This window comes from Helianthus annuus, chromosome 4, assembly GCF_002127325.2.
Source record: "Helianthus annuus cultivar XRQ/B chromosome 4, HanXRQr2.0-SUNRISE, whole genome shotgun sequence".
Lineage (NCBI taxonomy): Eukaryota > Viridiplantae > Streptophyta > Magnoliopsida > Asterales > Asteraceae > Helianthus > Helianthus annuus.
In genome coordinates, this window is record NC_035436.2 from 144,758,675 (window position 1) to 144,779,423 (window position 20,749).

The 20,749-nt window shown below is 34.3% G+C and overlaps 1 protein-coding gene and 2 long non-coding RNA genes across 3 annotated transcripts; all 3 read right to left on the reverse strand.

Annotated features, from left to right (window-relative positions):
- Positions 1-1,847: 1,847 nt before the first annotated feature.
- Positions 1,848-4,753, reverse strand: LOC110936753 (cyclin-dependent kinase inhibitor 3). The gene is made up of 3 exons (XM_022179166.2): positions 4,229-4,753; positions 2,294-2,473; positions 1,848-2,207 (listed from the first exon to the last, which is right to left on the reverse strand). Exons 1-3 carry the CDS (start codon positions 4,612-4,614, stop codon positions 2,138-2,140), a joined length of 636 nt encoding a protein of 211 aa, XP_022034858.1. The 5' UTR covers positions 4,615-4,753; the 3' UTR covers positions 1,848-2,137.
- A 1,860-nt stretch (positions 4,754-6,613) lies between these two features.
- On the reverse strand, positions 6,614-8,790 carry LOC110936752. The gene is made up of 5 exons (XR_002590248.2): positions 8,392-8,790; positions 8,087-8,277; positions 7,882-8,012; positions 7,224-7,298; positions 6,614-6,749 (listed from the first exon to the last, which is right to left on the reverse strand). It is a non-coding gene; the product is annotated as an uncharacterized LOC110936752 (long non-coding RNA).
- A 4,376-nt stretch (positions 8,791-13,166) lies between these two features.
- LOC110936751 lies at positions 13,167-15,361 on the reverse strand. Its single transcript, XR_002590247.2, has 5 exons — positions 14,951-15,361; positions 14,646-14,836; positions 14,441-14,571; positions 13,777-13,851; positions 13,167-13,302 (listed from the first exon to the last, which is right to left on the reverse strand). It is a non-coding gene; the product is annotated as an uncharacterized LOC110936751 (long non-coding RNA).
- Between the last annotated feature and the right edge of the window lie 5,388 nt (positions 15,362-20,749).

Consider the following 20,749-nt stretch of genomic DNA (forward strand, 5'->3'; position numbering starts at 1 on the left):
AAATGGTTGCAAGTGTCAACGCTATAAGTTAAGATGTAAAAGAATACAAAAGTATAAATAAAAAACAAAGAGTGAATTTCAAGGATTGTCCTTTATCTTTATACCCATTTTCAGGCGTTGTCCTTTATGTTTAAAATTGACGAGTTTTGTCCTTTATGTTTTCATATCATACACGTTTTGTCCTTTAGGCCCAACCCAGTTAGTTTTTTCAGTTAAATTTGGTCATATGCTTTGCACATGAGGGCATTTTTGTCAATTCAAATGTAAGTTCAACGGCAGATTTACAGCTCAAAGCTTCTGCAACCTTTGGATTGACAAAAATGCCCTCATGTGTTTGCACATGACCAAATTTAACTGAAAAAACTAACTGGGTTAGGCCTAAAGAACAAAACGTGTATGATATGAAAACATAAAGGACAAAACTCGTCAATTTTGAACATAAAGGAGAACGCCTGAAAATGAGTATAAAGATAAAGGAAAGCGCCTGAAAATAAGTATAAAGATAAAGGACAAAACTCGTCAATTTTCAACTCGTCATTGAAATTCACTCAAAAACAAAAAATCACAAAAGTATAAAAGAAAACTCAAAAAGATTAAAAAAAAAGGCAAATAAAAGAAGTTAAAGCATGGGAAAAAACTAAAAGCAACCAATGGTCATGACGTAGGTGATAACCATTGTTCATGCAATAAAAAACAAAAAAGAAAAAGACAAAGGAAAAAAAAAAAGTGAAAAAGCAAAAAAATTACAAAATGAAAAAAATAATAACAAACACTGTTCATCCATGTTATAGTTATAATTATAATATAATATAATTATAATATAATATAATATAATATAATATAATATAATATAATATAATATAATATAATATAATATAATATAATATAATATAATATAATATAATATAATATAATATAATATAATATAATATAATATAATATAATATAATATAATATAATATAATATAATATAATATAATATAATATAATATAATATAATATAATCTTCCTATACTAATAAATGAAAATCTTTTTGTACACGTGTCACTCGCTGGTGCCTCATCTCTTTTAATAATAGTATTACATATTAATTTTATGCACAAAATATAATATGATATTAATTAATATAGTTAGAGATAAACGTCTAAATTCAAATTTAATTAATAATTATCTATAACAAATATAAATGTATCAAATAATATAATAAGTATAATATTATTTAATATAGTTAGAGATCAAACGTACAATTTTAAATTTAATTAGTAGTAAATTACTTTTTAAGTCCCTATGTTTTAATGGTTTTAACCACTTAAATCCAAAATCAAAAAGTTTAACACCCTGAGTCTCTAACCGCTCATTCACATCCTTTGTAAAAAAATCAAAAAAACCTTTTGTAAGGTTGAGTTCTCTAACTTCCCAAAACTCGTAGAAGTTTTCATTTTACCCTAACCATATATATTTGTTAAGATAGAATATATTATTTGGATATAAACGATAGTTATTAATAAAGTATCAAATCATATATACAAGTAACTAAAATATAACTGTTCTTTTATTTTACTAATTTATCTAAACAAGACATATATGCATAAAAAAGTTACTTATTTATAGGGTTTTAATAAGTCATTTCATTAATAAGGATTATATATAAATTTATAATTTATATTTTTCGTCCTTCAACCCGTGTAATACACGGGATTGTAAGATAGTTATAATTATAATATAATATAATATAATATAATATAATATAATATAATGAGATGTGAATCCTTTTAGCAAACAAACCGAAAACTTTTCGCCAAAGCAAATTAACAGCCAGGTATAACCAAATCATAAACAGAAAAACATTTTTTTTTCGGCTCCAGTTAACTCATATTAGATAAGCTTTTGAGGAACAACCATTACAGCATCAAGGCATGCATACTTTTCAACAATGAACATCAATTCCAGCAATTATTTATGACTTGCAATCTACCCTAATAATAATATGTTAAGTGTGCAACTTCATCAGCTCTGTTATCTTGGAGAGATCATTAGATTACACAACTATTTTGTTTGCACTTTACATAACACTAGAGATCATTAATCACTCCTACCTACTTCCTTCCTTATGCTATCCTCCAATGTGTTATTACATTCAGGGTTGCACTCTCACCCATTCGTAACGCCCTTTTAGCGCCTTTTCATTCACAATATCAAAGTTGTACCTGCATTCAACGTCACAAATGAGTATCCAACCTTTGGTCAACAAAGTCAAACATGCTTACGAGACTAAAGGTCTAGGTTAATGTACTTCTCAGTAAAAAGCCGTTGCTGTTCCTGTGCATGAAAAGCAAAGAATTCCTCGATTTCGTGTGCGCAAGGTATAATCCGATTAGAAGCATGTCTGTCCGTAGGCTTTGTACTCGAACCGGGGGTGGTAATGTCATCTGAGCCCCTTATGAAGCTACAAGGTGTGCTTTCCCTGGTGCCTCTATATTACATATGACAGTTAGCATAACAAAATTTAGAAGAAAATAAAACCAAAATACTATTGCAGTAGCAAATTGCATCAAAAGAACACAAGTTAACTTATTTACCTAATCTTTAAAAACAAGATTCTTTCTTTTGCTATAATCCCAAAAACACAAGTTATCTAGACCAGGACCCACCAAAAAGATGCAGCAATGCGCGTTACAAACAGTTAGCAGGATAAAGACAAACAATACCAAGAACCAAAAAAGGATTTATTTCACACAATAATAATGATGGTGAAAGTGAAACTTTTCACTTTTCCTCTGCTCCAATTGTTTGTGAACTATTCACTGACACAAGATAAATACAACCTATGTGGGCCCCTTTTAACATTTGATTGAAATCTAAACTATGAAATGGCAATGGTCAACATGTGATAGAACAAGATTTTGTTTTAGATTTTTTTTTTCTAACAAAGTTCATCATCAAATGCAAACTATAGATGCTACACAGTTTTAGCTCACAAAAATTTATCCATTTAAAGAAATTGTCTTTATACAGAAAAGATGACAGTTTTTAATAAATGAGACCATGTGGCCAATAATAACAATGTTGGTTTCAAACACAGCAACATTTCTCAACCCCTGATTTGTGGGTTTTGGTAAGAAAAAAAGGGAAAAAGTAACACATTTTAAAACATAACTGGCCAGATTTATGGTCAATGTCGTTTGTTGATTTTATATCAAACAACTGCAGTTTAATCTTGAATGGTGTAATAATTTGTGCCATGTCAGCAAAAATTGTACAAGTGTGTGACCACTTATTTGGTGACTCAGCAATCATAGCAAAAATGTATCCATTTTTGCATAAACATGTAAATAATATGCCAAAATGTGTACATTTTTTGCATTTTAAAGGTCTGGTTGCACAAATAATGGACAATTTTGAGAGTTAGAAACCCCATTGAAAGGTGCACACATGTTGATGATGCATTGAAAAGGAAATGAAAACACTTTTACACATGACCCCTCCATAGAGCATTATCAACCAACATTAAAAAATACTGACACCCACATAAGACAAGAATTAGTTCCCTAAGAATCACAAACACATATTAAAAGAATAAATAAATAAATAAATAAACCCAAATACGCATATTCCTTCATTTACCAATAGCATAAAACTAATTAAAACTAATTAAATTATGTCAATATTCTCTAGATTAAGTGATGGAAAAGATTTCCATTTCTTTTGGGAGATGCAAGTTCAACTCTCACTTGGTACAGAGTGAGGCACTCGTGGGCAAGACCCATGGAAACTTGGGTTCGATCCTTGAGCCAAACAGGTTTTACCGGTAATTTCACCGTCATGCCTACCGACGGGTGGGTTACCGGGTTTTCCTCGGAATTGTTGGTGGACTCGGGTTACTATCAGAGTATTCTATTTGGTCTAATGGATACCCCGAGAGTGTTTGGGATTGATTATGTTGACCGTTCAGAAAAACATAAAAATTATATGAAATCAACTTTTCCTGAAAACGAGAAAAATGTTAAACAAAATCATATAGATCATAAAAATTTGCATTTTATGTACTAAGTTCTTTAACAAACGAAATTACACTGATTTCTTTATAAGTTCTATGATGGCGGTGTACTTTTGTTCTAACCTGTTAATTTTTAACTTTTAGTTAAAAGACACCGGCTGAAATTTAACTCAAACATATAAAAAAAAAAACCTAAAATGCAATTTAGTCTTAAAAGAAAATTAATTATACCTCTGTATGCCATCAAAATCAACATTATTTTCCCCAAGTGAAGTTTCTTCAGAACCAAAATCACAAACAGCCTCTACCTCTTCCAAACCCCTAACACTCACATTATCCGAACCGGGGCCAACTGAACCTGAACCACCCGAACGAACCACCAAATTAGGGTTTTGTTGCCTGCAGCACGGTGGCTTTTCGAGCTTACGGCTACGAAGCTGGAGATACGACAGCTCACAGTGTCGTTCCGGCGGCGTTGATTGGGTGATTCCAGCAGCTTGAAGTTTCTGCAAGGCTAGGGTTTTGGCTCTTGTTCGAACACCAAGAGAGGACTGTGAGAGGTCCATATGTGCAACAACATCAGTGGTTAATTTTGGTTTCCTCAAGTACTTCCCCATAGATAGCTGCTTTAATTGGATGGTGGTTTGATCAGATTGCAGAAAAGTATGCGATTTGTAGAGAGAGAGAGAGTGGTGGAAACGAAGACGGTGGGTTAGAGAGAGAGAGAGAGAGAGAGAGAGGGAAAAAGAGGGGGAAATACGAAATTAGGGTTAGTGGAAGGAAAGAACGGCTGATTTGGATGTATCTGTAAATTGTTACTTTTTTTATTGACTAAAATGCCCTTGCTTAATTAATTAAGTTATTGAAAAAAGTTGCCTTTTATATTTAAACTAGAATTGAGACCCGTCACAATGCCGCGGGAATTCTTTAGTTATAACTAAGTCGATTTAGGACTCATACGTTATGTTAAATCTGTCAAACGGGAAAAAAATAGACGATGTAAAAACGTTCACCCACACACGCACGTTGCGTCGTGTTAACTCGCAAAATTTAGAACGAAACGTAAAAATGTTAAACCAAAGACGCACGTTGCGAGGTGTTAAGTCACAAAATTTAAAACCAAACATAAAACGAAAAATTTGCGGGAAATGAAAACTATAAAGGACCAAAGTTAAAAGTAAAAAACATTGCGAGAACAGATTGCAAAAGATAAAAAATTTTGGGTTAAAAGTAAAAAAACAAATTGTTTTGGGTTAAAAGTAATTTATGAAATACTTTTTGATGAAAAGTAAAAAAATCATTTTTTTTTGAAAACTCCAAAGCCAAGGTCATGACAACCATATGCATAACCATCTTTTCTTTAGAAAACCCTCAAAGCACACCCCGCGTTGCGGCGAGGCGTAAAACGGTGTCAAATAGTACTAATGTCACACAACCGTCATCGACCACCAACATTGACTCGACCTAGGATCTGCGTGTTGCGACAAACCTGTCAAACATGAAAAAATAGAGGTAAAAACGTTGAACCACACGTGCACGTTGCGCCGTATTAACTTGCAAAATTTGAAACAAAACATAAAAAAGTTGAACCACACTCGTACGTTGCGTTGAATTAAGTGAAAAATTTAGAACTATACGTAAAACGAAAATTTACCAAAGATGAAAAGTATAAGTGACAAAAATAGTGAAATTAAATTGCAAATAATGAAAAGTTTTTTGTTAAAGTTAAAAAACAAATTATGTAAAGTTAAAATTGCAAAAGCTAAAAACCTTTGGGTTAAAAGTAAAAATCAGGTTTAGTTTTCGGTTAAAGTTAAAAAACCAAATTATGTAGGGTTAAAATTACAAAAGCTAAAAACCTTTGGGTAAAAGTAAAAAAATCAATTTTTTTTAAAAAAAAAACTCTCAAAGCATAAGGTACAAGTGGTTATGTACAAAAAACGTGCTTATTTATATATGAAATAATGACAAATTTCTTCCCGGTTATAAAGTGCAAAAGAGTTAAAAGAAGCGAGTAAAAAAGAGATCGGGACTATTATCGTACCATATCAAACTAGTATCGTATCATATAGTACCAGTCAGTTAAAACCAGAACCAGATATTGGTAACATATATAGTACTAATACTGTATCAATATAGTACAGTACCGTTAAAGGTCTCAAACTTTTATTGTACCGCATACCACAGATGCCAGAATTGAGCTAGACTTATAACCGAATACCGTACCATACATGTTCGATTGATACTAGTATAATACAGTACCGGTATCGATACAAAATTTATCATGACTAATAAGGAGTGTCCATATTTTATTATCTTAAATTAGTGGGATACGTCCGCGTTCTACAATAGGGGTAGGCGTTTTGTAACAAAACATTAATGAAAGCGTAGACTCAACAGTAAAACTCGATTTCTTGGATAGGTCCAATGCCTTACTATAAGGTCATGACCATTTGTTATTTATCAAACTCGATTTCATGTTTTTTTTATTCAAACAAAATCTCAAAAAAGAAAAACAATTTATGTCATGTGTCACACCCCAACCGATGGCGGAAACATCAGGATGAGACGAACAAATCGCTCAAAAGCATCATAACACTATTTGTGACAATATAAATTAAATCAAATTTCATAAATGACTAAACTCAAATACATTGATTCAAATAAAGACAAATTGCAACAAACATGGTTTATTATTAAAATGGGTATCTAGTCCATCCTAACTTGATTCTTCAACATCTTGACTGTCAACCTGCAACATGTATTAAAATAGAGTTTCAATGCAAAAGCAAAGAGCGAGTATACAAGTTTGTTTACATAGCATAATAGAATAAAAACTCATATCCAACATGTAACATAGTGATTAAATTTACTAGCGATGCAATTTTTGGCGTACTATATGATCAAACCCAAGAATACAACGCACAATAGCCTAATCCCAATAGTTTAGCGGGATAGAAATGTTTAACTCAACAATACCCAATTAGAATAGCGGGCGGGGCGTTATTCCTATAGCGCTATAATTGTTAAGGTGGGCTAGCAAAGTTAATGAGCATATAACGTTCCAAATCGTTCATAGAGCATACAAGCATAGCAAATATTCGCAATAGTTTCATGTTTCGTTCATAGATAGAGTATGTTTTGTTTAAGCATAAAAGTTGTTTTGAATAGGTATACATGTTGCATCCCAAAGTGTAAAGGGGAAAAAGGGATCGAGTATACTCACATAAATGCTAAGTCTTCCGATTATCCAAGTGTTGACGAGTGTGCGAGTTTAGGAGGACGGAGCACCGAGGTCACCCTATATGGGCAAACGATGGCGCACGAGTAAAACAGGATTATGACGGAGGATTTGAAGTGAGATTTAAAGCATAATGAGTCGACGGATAAGCATATATATATATATATATATTCATATATATATATATATATATTATATAGTTCAAGCAATGCTCCAAATTATGCTTATCGAAAATGTTATAGAAGTATTGTCGAATTAGATATACATTTAAATTTATTTTTATAAAAATTATTTGAGTTCAATACATTTAATGGTTCGACGATAAAATAATAATGATTATAATAATAAAAAAAAATATTGACTCATATAGAACTTCAATAGGTTTCGTTTTATAAGATTAGCGCGTTTCGCTTTACGGAATTTTACGAAAAACGGGCAGAGTTTCCTCTGTTTTTGGACGATCCCGACAACTAAAGTTATCGATTTATATGTTCAAGATTCAATAAACAGTAACCAAACGATATAAATATATGTATCTATACGCTTTTATTATGCTTACAAATCGTGTAGTGTTCGGATCCGCGACTTAAGACGTTACAAAAAAAATTATGAGACAAAGTAATTAACATAAGCGTTATTATACCGAGTCGAACCGGGTTGAGCTGAATAGCATCGAGATATAATCCGCAACGAACCCATACGTATACCAAGCCCCTTGTGCGACTCGAGCCTAAACTACCCGAGACAGAACATCGAAATCTGACCCGAACGGAACTGAAACAACAAAACAAAAACTAAAATGAACATGAATTGAACTTGAGCTAACAAAACCCAAATCAGATTCTGACCTGAGTTCAACACGTAATCTGAATCAGAACCCGAACCCGCTGAGCCTGAGATCGAGCAGAAAAGACAACAAAAGAGAACCACCACAGTCGCCGTCGCCGACGTCGGCGCCGGTAACCTGAACCGAATCGAGTAAAAACCATGACTCCTTGTTAACTGACCCGACCCGTGTCTCGAACCGAACAAAACAAATCTTAACCAAATACACCCAAATCAAAACTGAGATTAATTAAGCTTTAATCTGAAACATAACCTGAACCGGAATAGATGACGACCGGAATGGACTGAAATCGAACGGGTCTCGAACCTGAGAATGGAAGCTGAACCGAAGCCAAATCAAGACTCGATCCCGAGGACGATTGACGCCGCTGCCGCAGACGACGGCACTACCGTCGTCTCTCCTCCGCTTCTCTCTCCACGTCTCTCTCTCTCTCTCTCTCTCTCGTGTTCGTCTTCACGCCACCACCGGACGACAGTGGTGGTGGTGGTCGCTCGTTCGTCAATCGGAGGAAGGAGGGAGTTCGATGAGGAGGAGAGGGGGTGTGGGTGAGCCTGCCGAGCAATGAGTTGCTCCGGTGACCGGATTTCGCAGAGAGAAGGATAAGAAAGGGGGATGTCGGCTGAGGGTTGTGAGTTGTGTTGTCTGCTTATACAATCGAGAGAGGGAGAGGTCGGCTGCCATGTTTTGAATGGGGATTAGGTTTAGTTTTGTTTTTTTTTTTATTACATTCAGTTAAATACGCATATAGCCCCTCAAGTTTCAGATTCAGAACTTACTCAAATCGTCCTTGACTTTAATTAACTAAGCGATTTTATAAAACTCTTAAAATAAACTAACTTTATGAATTAACTCGACTAGGTTAGTTTGTATGAACTAACTTTAAAGCTCAACGAGCCTAGCTAGATTTATTATAAATAAAAAAAATAATAAAAAAAATAAACTTTTTAAATTGTAAAATTAATTAATTTAATTAACTAAACAATTCATAAACAACGATATTTATAACGAAAGTAAAATAACGATAAAAGATTTTCGACGATACAACGGATTAAAATTTTGAAAGAGGCAAGTTTCTAAAAATAAATTTTTAGGACTCGATTTCTAATTTAGAAAAAGTTATGAAAACGCGGAGCGTTACAGTCTCCCCTCCTTTAGGAAATTTCGTCCCGAAATTTATTCAAGAGGAAACCCTTGGAGAAAAGCATTTTAACTAAAAGAATCGAGATATTTAGCATAAGTAAAAGCGTGCACGTGTGTGAGTTTACACAGTTTTGAATCAACTTGGAGAGGTATAAATATAAAAATGTGTCGCATTTAAAAGGGAAAATTTAGTATACAAAAATGGTTTTCGAGGTAACGACCAACTACGGGTGTTTGCAGAAGAATACAGAATAGAGATGTAGTTTCAAAAGCAAGGACGTAGATTAGGATTCGAACGTTTAAATAGACTTGATTACGAAAGGGGTTTATATAAAAGACGGAGAATAATGGGAGTATAACAGTAAATGATTGATTTAATAAACGAATGCGATTATGAGAATAGCGTGAGTATCGGATAGACAAGGTAGTGTGTCAAGAATGAAGTCTCGTCATGGATAATCGGATATAATGCGTTTGTGAGTTGTTTAAAGTTTGTATTAGGTCCAAAAGGTCTACAAAACACTGAATTTCTCACGGCCCGTTTTACGAAAGTTTGGTAACATAGTGAAAACACTTATATATAGGAAGTACCAACGGCATATCCACCATGTTTTGACCACGTTACGTCCGTTTCGTATTCGGTGTCATGTTACATCCCGTGTCCTACCATACACAGTAGTACACTCTATGGTTTCTCATACGCCCATCACTATAATCCCGTGTGCACCCGCGATTATACTGACCGTCGCATGATCCGCATAGCTTGTACTAGTTACGTATGACTCAAGGTATACATAAATTTTGAAAACAAAATGCGTGAGCATAGAAATGTAGCATATAAGCATGTTTACGTTCAAATAGTATAAAGCCTACGTAAGCGAATCCCTCGGGTTTCACTCGCGTACAGGTGCAAATGTATAAATTTTGAGTATAAATGAAAGCACGAGCTTAGTATAAGTTTAAACGTGAATACGCATGCGAGCATAACACAAATGCATGAATAAGGGTACGCTTACCAGTATAAGCATAACGTGTATATAAAAAAATGAATATAAACGGGAGTACAATTTGAGCATAAACGAATGACGTGAGTATAGACGCAATTCGTATAGATGAGAGTACAAACAAAAGTACGAGTATAACAGAAATCTTATAAACGTGGGTATAAATGCGAGTACGAATATAACGTAAATCGTATAAACGTGAGTATAATTGCGAGTACGAGTATAACATAAATCGTATAAATGAAAGTATAATTGAGAGTACGAGTATAACATAAATCGTATAAATGAAAGTATAATTGAGAGTACGAGTATAACATAAATCGTATAAATGAGAGTATAAATGCGAGTACGAGTGTGAATACGAGTATAAATATGAGTATAAACACAAGATGCATGAGTATGGATGTAAATGTGAAAATTAAGTGTAAAACATGAATGTTTAAGTATGAATAAAATACATGTGTATGAATATAAGTGTAACAAAGTTTTAAAAGTGTAAATGAAAACATAACTCGTATGAATATGAATACGAATGTAGTATAGACATGAATGTAAGGACAACATAAATGTATAATTGTGAGTGTGTGTATAAACGTAAAACGTATGAATTTTGAATCATGAGTATAACATACATGTGTAAGTGTGAACGTTAGTGAAGGCATAAAATGTATAAGTATGGATGTAGGAAATAATGATTTTGTTTATAGTATAAATCAAAATACACAAGTTTATGCGCGTAAGAGATTAAAAGTTTTGAGTATGAAGGAAAAAGAACGAGTGACGAGCGTGAGATTGTTGTGAGATGTTGACTAAAACGTGTAAAATGATATACATATATAGTTGTTTGCGAAAAACATGAAGTTAAAATAGATTGAGTTGTCATAGAATGTAAAATCTAGTTTGTGGATGTAAGGAGAATATAAAAGAAAACATCTTTTGGTTATGCGAAAGGATACTTTGTAAAAGAATGGAAATGCTATTAGGGTTTCAAAAGAATTTACATAGTTGAGAACTTGTCGGTTCTTATGAAGTTTCCTTGCCCATGTGTTTTGAATTTAATTGGCGTATCGAGCGAGGTTTTGAAAAGTTCTTGGGATTAACAAGCTTGCATCGTTTTAAGTAACTTTTATATTAGAAAGTTTTGAAGTTTACAAGATTCTTGTGAAAAAAGTTAATCCTTAGAAAAAGGAATTTGGTATATGAACTTAGTGATCGTGAAAGGTGTCCTTAATAAAATGTTTCCTTTTTTTTTTTTCTGATGATCTTGGAAGAGTTTTGATAAACGATCGGATAATATTCGTAATATTTTGTATGAAAAGTTGGTTTGATTATCAATTGAAAAATACCCATCTTTTGTATAATGTGATGCAAGACGAGTGTGTTTTAGTAATTACGTGGAATACGAAATTTTGTGGGCAATGAACTTATTAAACCGACTAACTTGGTGAGTAGCATTTCGTATAGTTTTGAATGTCGAGAAATAAGCGTGTTTACGAAAGAATTACGAATTCTGTGTGTGAGCTATATGAAAATAGATTGTAAGATAAGAAGTTCGTTTATATAATCAATGCATTTTAGTATAATTAGAGATTTGACTAATGTTAAGCGATTTAGATATAAACATGATCGTGTTTACATAATATAGTCTATTAAAAGGAAGTATCGTTAACGATCACCTAGGTGAGGGAATCACCCCTAACCCATTGGTGAGGTCGTTGTAAGATGAGAAAAAAAAAGCGGAGTTAATCGTCAAGGTAAGGAAATCACTCCTATCTCGACGATATGTCTCCACTTGTTGTTACAAAAAGAAAGATGTAAAAAAAAATAAAATTACGAGAAATTATGCATGCTAGTGATGTATAACCATATGAAAAGTAATAGTATGACGTATGCGCAAAAGTGAAATCTCAAAATGGTTCAAAATTGTCAAGAGAGAATTTCATCATAAAAGATCGAAAATAATAAAGCGTACGTTCGAATAAAACTTGGATGGTTCCAAACGGAACATTGACTAACCAAAGTGATCGACAGATCTTTTGGAATTAAGAAACATGCTTTGGCCTAATAGGTGGAATACTCTCGCCGATATCTCGGTTAACGGTATTCACCCTTCCAGTTATTACATGTTCCCAATCCATCGAGAATTTCGAGACTTGGCGGGATTTTTGAAAATCAAGGAGTGGGACTAGTCGACGAGGTGCGGGTTTCACCCCTAGCTTGACGACTTCGTACCCTAAGTGTGGTTGGTACTCGTTGGGTCAAAATTTAATTTCGACACGTTAACGAGGGTCCACTAGAAATTGAATTTGAAATTTGAAATTTCCATTAAGATGTGGATTTCACTCCTAACTTAATGGTGTAATTTCGTACAACAAAATGAAATCAAGCAGGATGAGAGTTGTTTACCAAATTGTGGGTTTCACGCCTATTTTGGTAAACTCGTCTCTTTTGTACAATACAAGTTGTCGGATTTAGATTAATCGAGTAACATGTATGAGGAAAAGTGTATGTCAAGGATTAGACGAACAAGTATAAACATGTCAAGAATGGCACATAAAGAATGGAATAATGAAACAATTATTAACTCATAAAAAGTATGTCACAAATAACACATGAATGAGAGAACAATGAAACAAATATTAACGCATAATAAAACAAGTATAGCATGTCAAGCTTTAATACACAAGTGACAAATCATGCTTAAAAGATCAAAAGAGAATCAATAAAAGCAAGTAAAGTAGCATGCAAGTAGTTTCAAGCAAAACATACGAATAAAGCTCTAAAACTATAGACTAGGTTAAAGCATTCCTACTTTTCCTAATTCCCTATAGTTATGGCTCTGATACCAATCTGTCACACCCCAACCGATGGCGGAAACATCGGGATGAGACGAACAAATCGCTCAAAAGCATCATAACACTATTTGTGACAATATAAATTAAATCAAATTTCATAAATGACTAAACTCAAATACATTGATTCAAATAAAGACAAATTGCAACAAACATGGTTTATTATTAAAATGGGTATCTAGTCCATCCTAACTTGATTCTTCAACATCTTGACTGTCAACCTGCAACATGTATTAAAATAGAGTTTCAATGCAAAAGCAAAGAGCGAGTATACAAGTTTGTTTACATAGCATAATAGAATAAAAACTCATATCCAACATGTAACATAGTGATTAAATTTACTAGCGATGCAATTTTTGGCGTACTATATGATCAAACCCAAGAATACAACGCACAATAGCCTAATCCCAATAGTTTAGCGGGATAGAAATGTTTAACTCAACAATACCCAATTAGAATAGCGGGCGGGGCGTTATTCCTATAGCGCTATAATTGTTAAGGTGGGCTAGCAAAGTTAATGAGCATATAACGTTCCAAATCGTTCATAGAGCATACAAGCATAGCAAATATTCGCAATAGTTTCATGTTTCGTTCATAGATAGAGTATGTTTTGTTTAAGCATAAAAGTTGTTTTGAATAGGTATACATGTTGCATCCCAAAGTGTAAAGGGGAAAAAGGGATCGAGTATACTCACATAAATGCTAAGTCTTCCGATTATCCAAGTGTTGACGAGTGTGCGAGTTTAGGAGGACGGAGCACCGAGGTCACCCTATATGGGCAAACGATGGCGCACGAGTAAAACAGGATTATGACGGAGGATTTGAAGTGAGATTTAAAGCATAATGAGTCGACGGATAAGCATATATATATATATATATATATATTCATATATATATATATATATATATTATATAGTTCAAGCAATGCTCCAAATTATGCTTATCGAAAATGTTATAGAAGTATTGTCGAATTAGATATACATTTAAATTTATTTTTATAAAAATTATTTGAGTTCAATACGTTTAATGGTTCGACGATAAAATAATAATGATTATAATAATAAAAAAAAATATTGACTCATATAGAACTTCAATAGGTTTCGTTTTATAAGATTAGCGCGTTTCGCTTTACGGAATTTTACGAAAAACGGGCAGAGTTTCCTCTGTTTTTGGACGATCCCGACAACTAAAGTTATCGATTTATATGTTCAAGATTCAATAAACAGTAACCAAACGATATAAATATATGTATCTATACGCTTTTATTATGCTTACAAATCGTGTAGTGTTCGGATCCGCGACTTAAGACGTTACAAAAAAAATTATGAGACAAAGTAATTAACATAAGCGTTATTATACCGAGTCGAACCGGGTTGAGCTGAATAGCATCGAGATATAATCCGCAACGAACCCATACGTATACCAAGCCCCTTGTGCGACTCGAGCCTAAACTACCCGAGACAGAACATCGAAATCTGACCCGAACGGAACTGAAACAACAAAACAAAAACTAAAATGAACATGAATTGAACTTGAGCTAACAAAACCCAAATCAGATTCTGACCTGAGTTCAACACGTAATCTGAATCAGAACCCGAACCCGCTGAGTCTGAGATCGAGCAGAAAAGACAACAAAAGAGAACCACCACAGTCGCCGTCGCCGACGTCGGCGCCGGTAACCTGAACCGAATCGAGTAAAAACCATGACTCCTTGTTAACTGACCCGACCCGTGTCTCGAACCGAACAAAACAAATCTTAACCAAATACACCCAAATCAAAACTGAGATTAATTAAGCTTTAATCTGAAACATAACCTGAACCGGAATAGATGACGACCGGAATGGACTGAAATCGAACGGGTCTCGAACCTGAGAATGGAAGCTGAACCGAAGCCAAATCAAGACTCGATCCCGAGGACGATTGACGCCGCTGCCGCAGACGACGGCACTACCGTCGTCTCTCCTCCGCTTCTCTCTCCACGTCTCTCTCTCTCTCTCTCTCTCTCTCTCTCTCTCGTGTTCGTCTTCACGCCACCACCGGACGACAGTGGTGGTGGTGGTCGCTCGTTCGTCAATCGGAGGAAGGAGGGAGTTCGATGAGGAGGAGAGGGGGTGTGGGTGAGCCTGCCGAGCAATGAGTTGCTCCGGTGACCGGATTTCGCAGAGAGAAGGATAAGAAAGGGGGATGTCGGCTGAGGGTTGTGAGTTGTGTTGTCTGCTTATACAATCGAGAGAGGGAGAGGTCGGCTGCCATGTTTTGAATGGGGATTAGGTTTAGTTTTGTTTTTTTTTATTACATTCAGTTAAATACGCATATAGCCCCTCAAGTTTCAGATTCAGAACTTACTCAAATCGTCCTTGACTTTAATTAACTAAGCGATTTTATAAAACTCTTAAAATAAACTAACTTTATGAATTAACTCGACTAGGTTAGTTTGTATGAACTAACTTTAAAGCTCAACGAGCCTAGCTAGATTTATTATAAATAAAAAAAAAATAATAAAAAAAAAATAAACTTTTTAAATTGTAAAATTAATTAATTTAATTAACTAAACAATTCATAAACAACGATATTTATAACGAAAGTAAAATAACGATAAAAGATTTTCGACGATACAACGGATTAAAATTTTGAAAGAGGCAAGTTTCTAAAAATAAATTTTTAGGACTCGATTTCTAATTTAGAAAAAGTTATGAAAACGCGGAGCGTTACATCACGTGTCAACACTTGATTGGGCCTCAAGTTAGTGTCGATCCCTCTCACAAAAGTTGGGATTCTTTGTATATTGTTTCACTAATTTTCACTATCACATCAAAAGGTGATTACCAGGTATGTACGTGTAATGGTTTCACAAGCTTTTACTAACCACCATCTATTAAAATATGTCACACCCCGATTTCCACGTGTTTCACCGGTGGGCCCGGTGGGGGATTACCGTGACGTAGTTGGTAACAATATAGTCAAACCACACAATATTTAAATGCACAGCGGAAGCAAAAGATAAATATATTACATTCCGAATATAAAGTAATGTCAAAGTATTACAACGGAAAGTAAAGGATCCATAGGCGGATCAAAATAAAAGAAATCTGTTCAACAGACTTTAGGCATCTAGAACTTGCAAGATTCCTTATTAACGCCCTGAGCTTCCAGCCAATTACGTTTAGTACCTGTCACTTAACCCTTTTGGAAAATACGTCAGTTTACACTGGTAAATAAATTTAACCGACTCATTTGAAAAGGTTTAATAAAATTGATTTGAATGCACAAGGAACAACTTATCTTTTATAACTTGGGACAATTATCTTTATAATCTTGTATACAGATTTACATGTTCGTCGTACGTTCAGGGCCCGATGTAGAAATCGAGTCAAGATTAATAGACACGCCACAAGTATAGGCCCACAAGAGAGTGAGATACCGTTTCCCTTATGCACTGTCAAAGGTATGCCTACACCTCGTGCATAAGGCGTGGCCATTTTATAATACAATGATGTCAGGGATATCCGGGACATGGTCATTAACCCCTAAAGGCTTTTATTTCAAACAATACAGATTAAAGCGGGTTACCTCAATAATTTAATCACAATCTGACTAAACATTCAATACCCGACCAAGCAGTATTATTATAATACCGTATCCCAAGCCCGTATAGGGAAAATAAGTTAAAAGTATTTACCTGAGCTAGCAAAAGCAATTTATACTCAGCCGTATATTCTAATCAGCAAGCGCAAGTACTTCTACTCGGGCTCTCAATCTGGAACGAAGGTTTTATTAACCTATTAGATTCCTAACGGGTCTTATTTAAGTCGTAACTTAGACCGGTTAGTTTTAAGGAAAGGTTTACGGTTCAAAACGCATGATTAAGCGAAGACCGGATTGGAATGTGATTTAGACCCGACAAGTTTGGAGACTTGTATATTATGGGTAAACTAAGCACATTCTGAATTTTGAGATAAAAGTGATATGGTTTGACCCGTTTCGGCTAATTTATGCAAACTAGTTAAATAAACTGAACCGAATGCGCAGGAGGCGTATCGGGTAACCGTAAGAGTCCTATACAGGTTTCCTAAGTCAATATGCTCTAAATATGTTGTGATATCCGTAGGGTATCTTTCATTTTGCCCAAAACGAGTTTAACCCCAATATACGCCCCGTAGGGGTATTTCGGTCATTTTAAAGATTATAAAAGCGATTTCCAGGTTAAACAGGAAATCTGAGCTTTCTGACCAGGTTATAAAGTTCAAAATACTTTATTTATTATTTAAAATCAGTAGCAATTGGATTCGTGTTAACATACTATGTAGAACTCATTTTATGTCCGAAAAGGGTATATTCGGTATTTACCGAATCGAGGTCATAACCGTAGGTTATGAGCAGGTTAAAAATAATTAAAAATCTTTAAAAATCTCAAAATATTATAATACATCAGTGGGTAAAAGGTTTGGTGTCAAAAATTGGGTTTAGATAGGCTTTATGCTAATTGCGCCGTTTACTTACCAAACGGCGTTATAATTACGCTAATGAGCATAACTCCTAATCTAGACCTCCAACTGATATGAAAATTTAGGGACAAATTTATAAATCAGTAATAAGGATTATTATCCTTTCCCCTTTCCAAAATTCTTGTTTTATAGTCCAAAGGGCATTATGGTCAATATTGAGCATTTAACGGAAACGTCCATATGGAATAGACAAACAAAGAACCAATCCCGGAGGGTTATACCCCCATGTAACTTGGTCCTAAGGAAGTCCTAAGGCACTTCTAGACTCTACTAAAACGGGTCAGAACTGAAGTCAAAGCAAAAGTCAAAGTTTTGCGACCTTCGGTTCCGAACCGGGTCAAAACAGGAAATTGTCGGATCAACAAGCTTAGATCAGTTCTTAAACTCATTACCAAGTTATATGAATGATAAAATAGGTTATACGCCTTCTACATTGCTACTTATGCGTTAAATCGAAAATTAAGCTTCTGTTGACTTTTTATAAACAACTTTGACCCGACATTTGACCTAGTTAGAATGGGAATCAGAGGGTGCCCTTTTAAGGGTTTAAAGCCCACATGATTACCAACTTATAACCACCTTGATTTGATAAATCACTGGACCAATAGTGATTAATCATTAAGTCAACCGTTACTTACGACGGTTTGACTTTTAAGCTAAAACTTAACTAAGAAAGGATTAGCAAACTTACTGAAGTCCTAAGCTTGATTAGTGATCACTTGAGAGAAGACTTGAGCTCCAGAAATGATCCAAAGTGCAGATGAAGGTGTGATTGAAATGTTGCAACTTAGGGGCTTTATATAGTGATCAATTCACCATAAAATGTTGACATCTAAGTCTACCACTTACCACAACTCACTAACAAGTGTCTCTAGATGTTTAGGGGTGGTTTAGGGGTCAAGCAATATGTGGAAAATCGGTTAAAGTCGAGTAGAATGAAAAAGGCAAGCAAGAAACAAAAAAAAATTCAGATCAGAAGGACCCTCGCGTGGCGCGAGGCCTCATCTGACAATATCTTCAACTTTTGATTTTTGTGTTATGGTCCTTGGCTCTTCGAACTTTGATTAGACATCATTTTCTTGCACTTCGAGCCCTCCAAATTGATGTTTAGGGGCTTCAAGGCATATACCCATTTTGTTAAGTCCCCGGTTAACTTTATTGTTACCCGAAAAGTCCTAACTTTCAACGTTAACGCTTTAACCCCTTGTACACGAATTTGATCATAACTTTCTCATACGATTACGAAACTTTATGAAATTTTAATCACTTATTCTAGTGAGCATAATTTACCTTTACAAAGCTTCGGGTTTGCTAAAAGGTCACTCAGAGGTATAACTTAAACATGTTGGCACATTTAACCCCTGTAGTTTGTAATTTCTCACTTTCTTTCACAATAAGCTTCGTATGATCCATGAATCATTCGTTTAAGGGTATAACATCATGTAGGGATATTGTAGGGCATATTTATCCATTGTTGACATTTTGAACCCTTGAATTCACATACTTTCTATGTTTGTCAACTTTAGTCCTTCTATAGTATTCATTGACTCGTTCAAGCTTATGACACGTGTCAATACATTATAGGACGCAAATTTTCAAGGTGTTACAAAATAATATTTAAATTATATAAAATTGAAAAATTATGATACTTAATCCACATGGCATCAAATGGTGGTTAAGTTGTTTGCAGCTTGAAGGGGCTCACGCCAAGGAAGCTTCATTCGGGTAAGGCATGGCTTAGGAGGTGTTGGGGTGTGAATGAGGGTTAACCATTTCCAGGTGGTAGTGGCTGTTACTCCATAACATATAGACTAATGGTCTGGGACCTTGGGGTTTCATGACTTAGGTGGGATTTAGCTACAAAGTCTAAATTTCTTAAAAAGTGTAAAAAGTCATAAAACATTATAATTTCAGCCATAAAATACATCTAAAACCCACAACTAACATAGTAAAGATTACTAAAACACCATATTCAAACCCTAATAGTACATAAAAACTTCAAATACATCATCATAGAACTATGAATATAAAACACATGTTAATCAACATAAAACACAATAATGTTTGTCATTCGATAATTAGAGGCTTATCATCCAAAACACAAAATAAAACCCACAGAAATGATGTTTTAGTAATCTTCATTTATTATTTGTGGTTTTTTGTGTGTTTTATGGTTGACCTTATGATATTTTATGACTTTTTATACTTTTTAGAAAATTTAGACTTTGTAGCCAACTCTTAGCCTTAAGACTTAACCCAAAAATTTAATGTGATCAAATACAATACAAATTCAAATGTTGTGCTATATAGATGAAACCGGACATAACACAGGGTTTTATATGTTAATATGAATATTATTTGTTTAACCTGAATCTAATTATATATACTAACAAATTTGAAGAGGTTGTACAGTAAACTACAAGGGTTTTAACATGTTGTACAATAGGGTATACACTCTTGCTTGCAAGCTTACATGTGTCTATAGGAATATTTGTCAAACATATCCAGTACCTTTGAGCCTCTAAGGTACTCCAATTGACCTTTATAATAGGTACATGTATCTTTTGGGGCTTCTAATCCTGTCGATCCTTAATCGACACAGGATGCTTATCACATCATACCTCTGCATATCATTGTGTGATAGTGTTTCCTGACTTATTGGTGAAATACATCCTTCAGTCACTAGTATGCAGTATATTGCGAGCTCCGTCAAGCTTCTTAAATAGGTTTTAGCTTATAAGCTACTTGATCTCGATATATTCGATTTCCTTTGAATGATTCTATATATATTCAGGGCTTAACTAGCCTGAAAATTTAACAATTTGGCACACCCTTCCTGGGTGATACCTCTTGTTGAACCTTATTCCTTATCAAGAACCTAGGAGGTTTGCTATTTTCCGTAATCCTTGATTTTCTGCCAAATATTGGCTGCTTACAGATGATTAGGGATTTGTATGATCTTAATTGTTGTTTCCAATGCAACTTTCAGATCCTGAATATTGGGCTTACCAATCTATTGTCCCAACAATAGATGTTTAACATTCTACCTATACAAGGTCTCTAAAGGAGCAGTCTTGATGCTTATATATCAATCATTATAGAAAGCTTACCTTAAGGTAAGATGGTTATTCCAACCACTACTTAATTTAATTTCAGGGAATA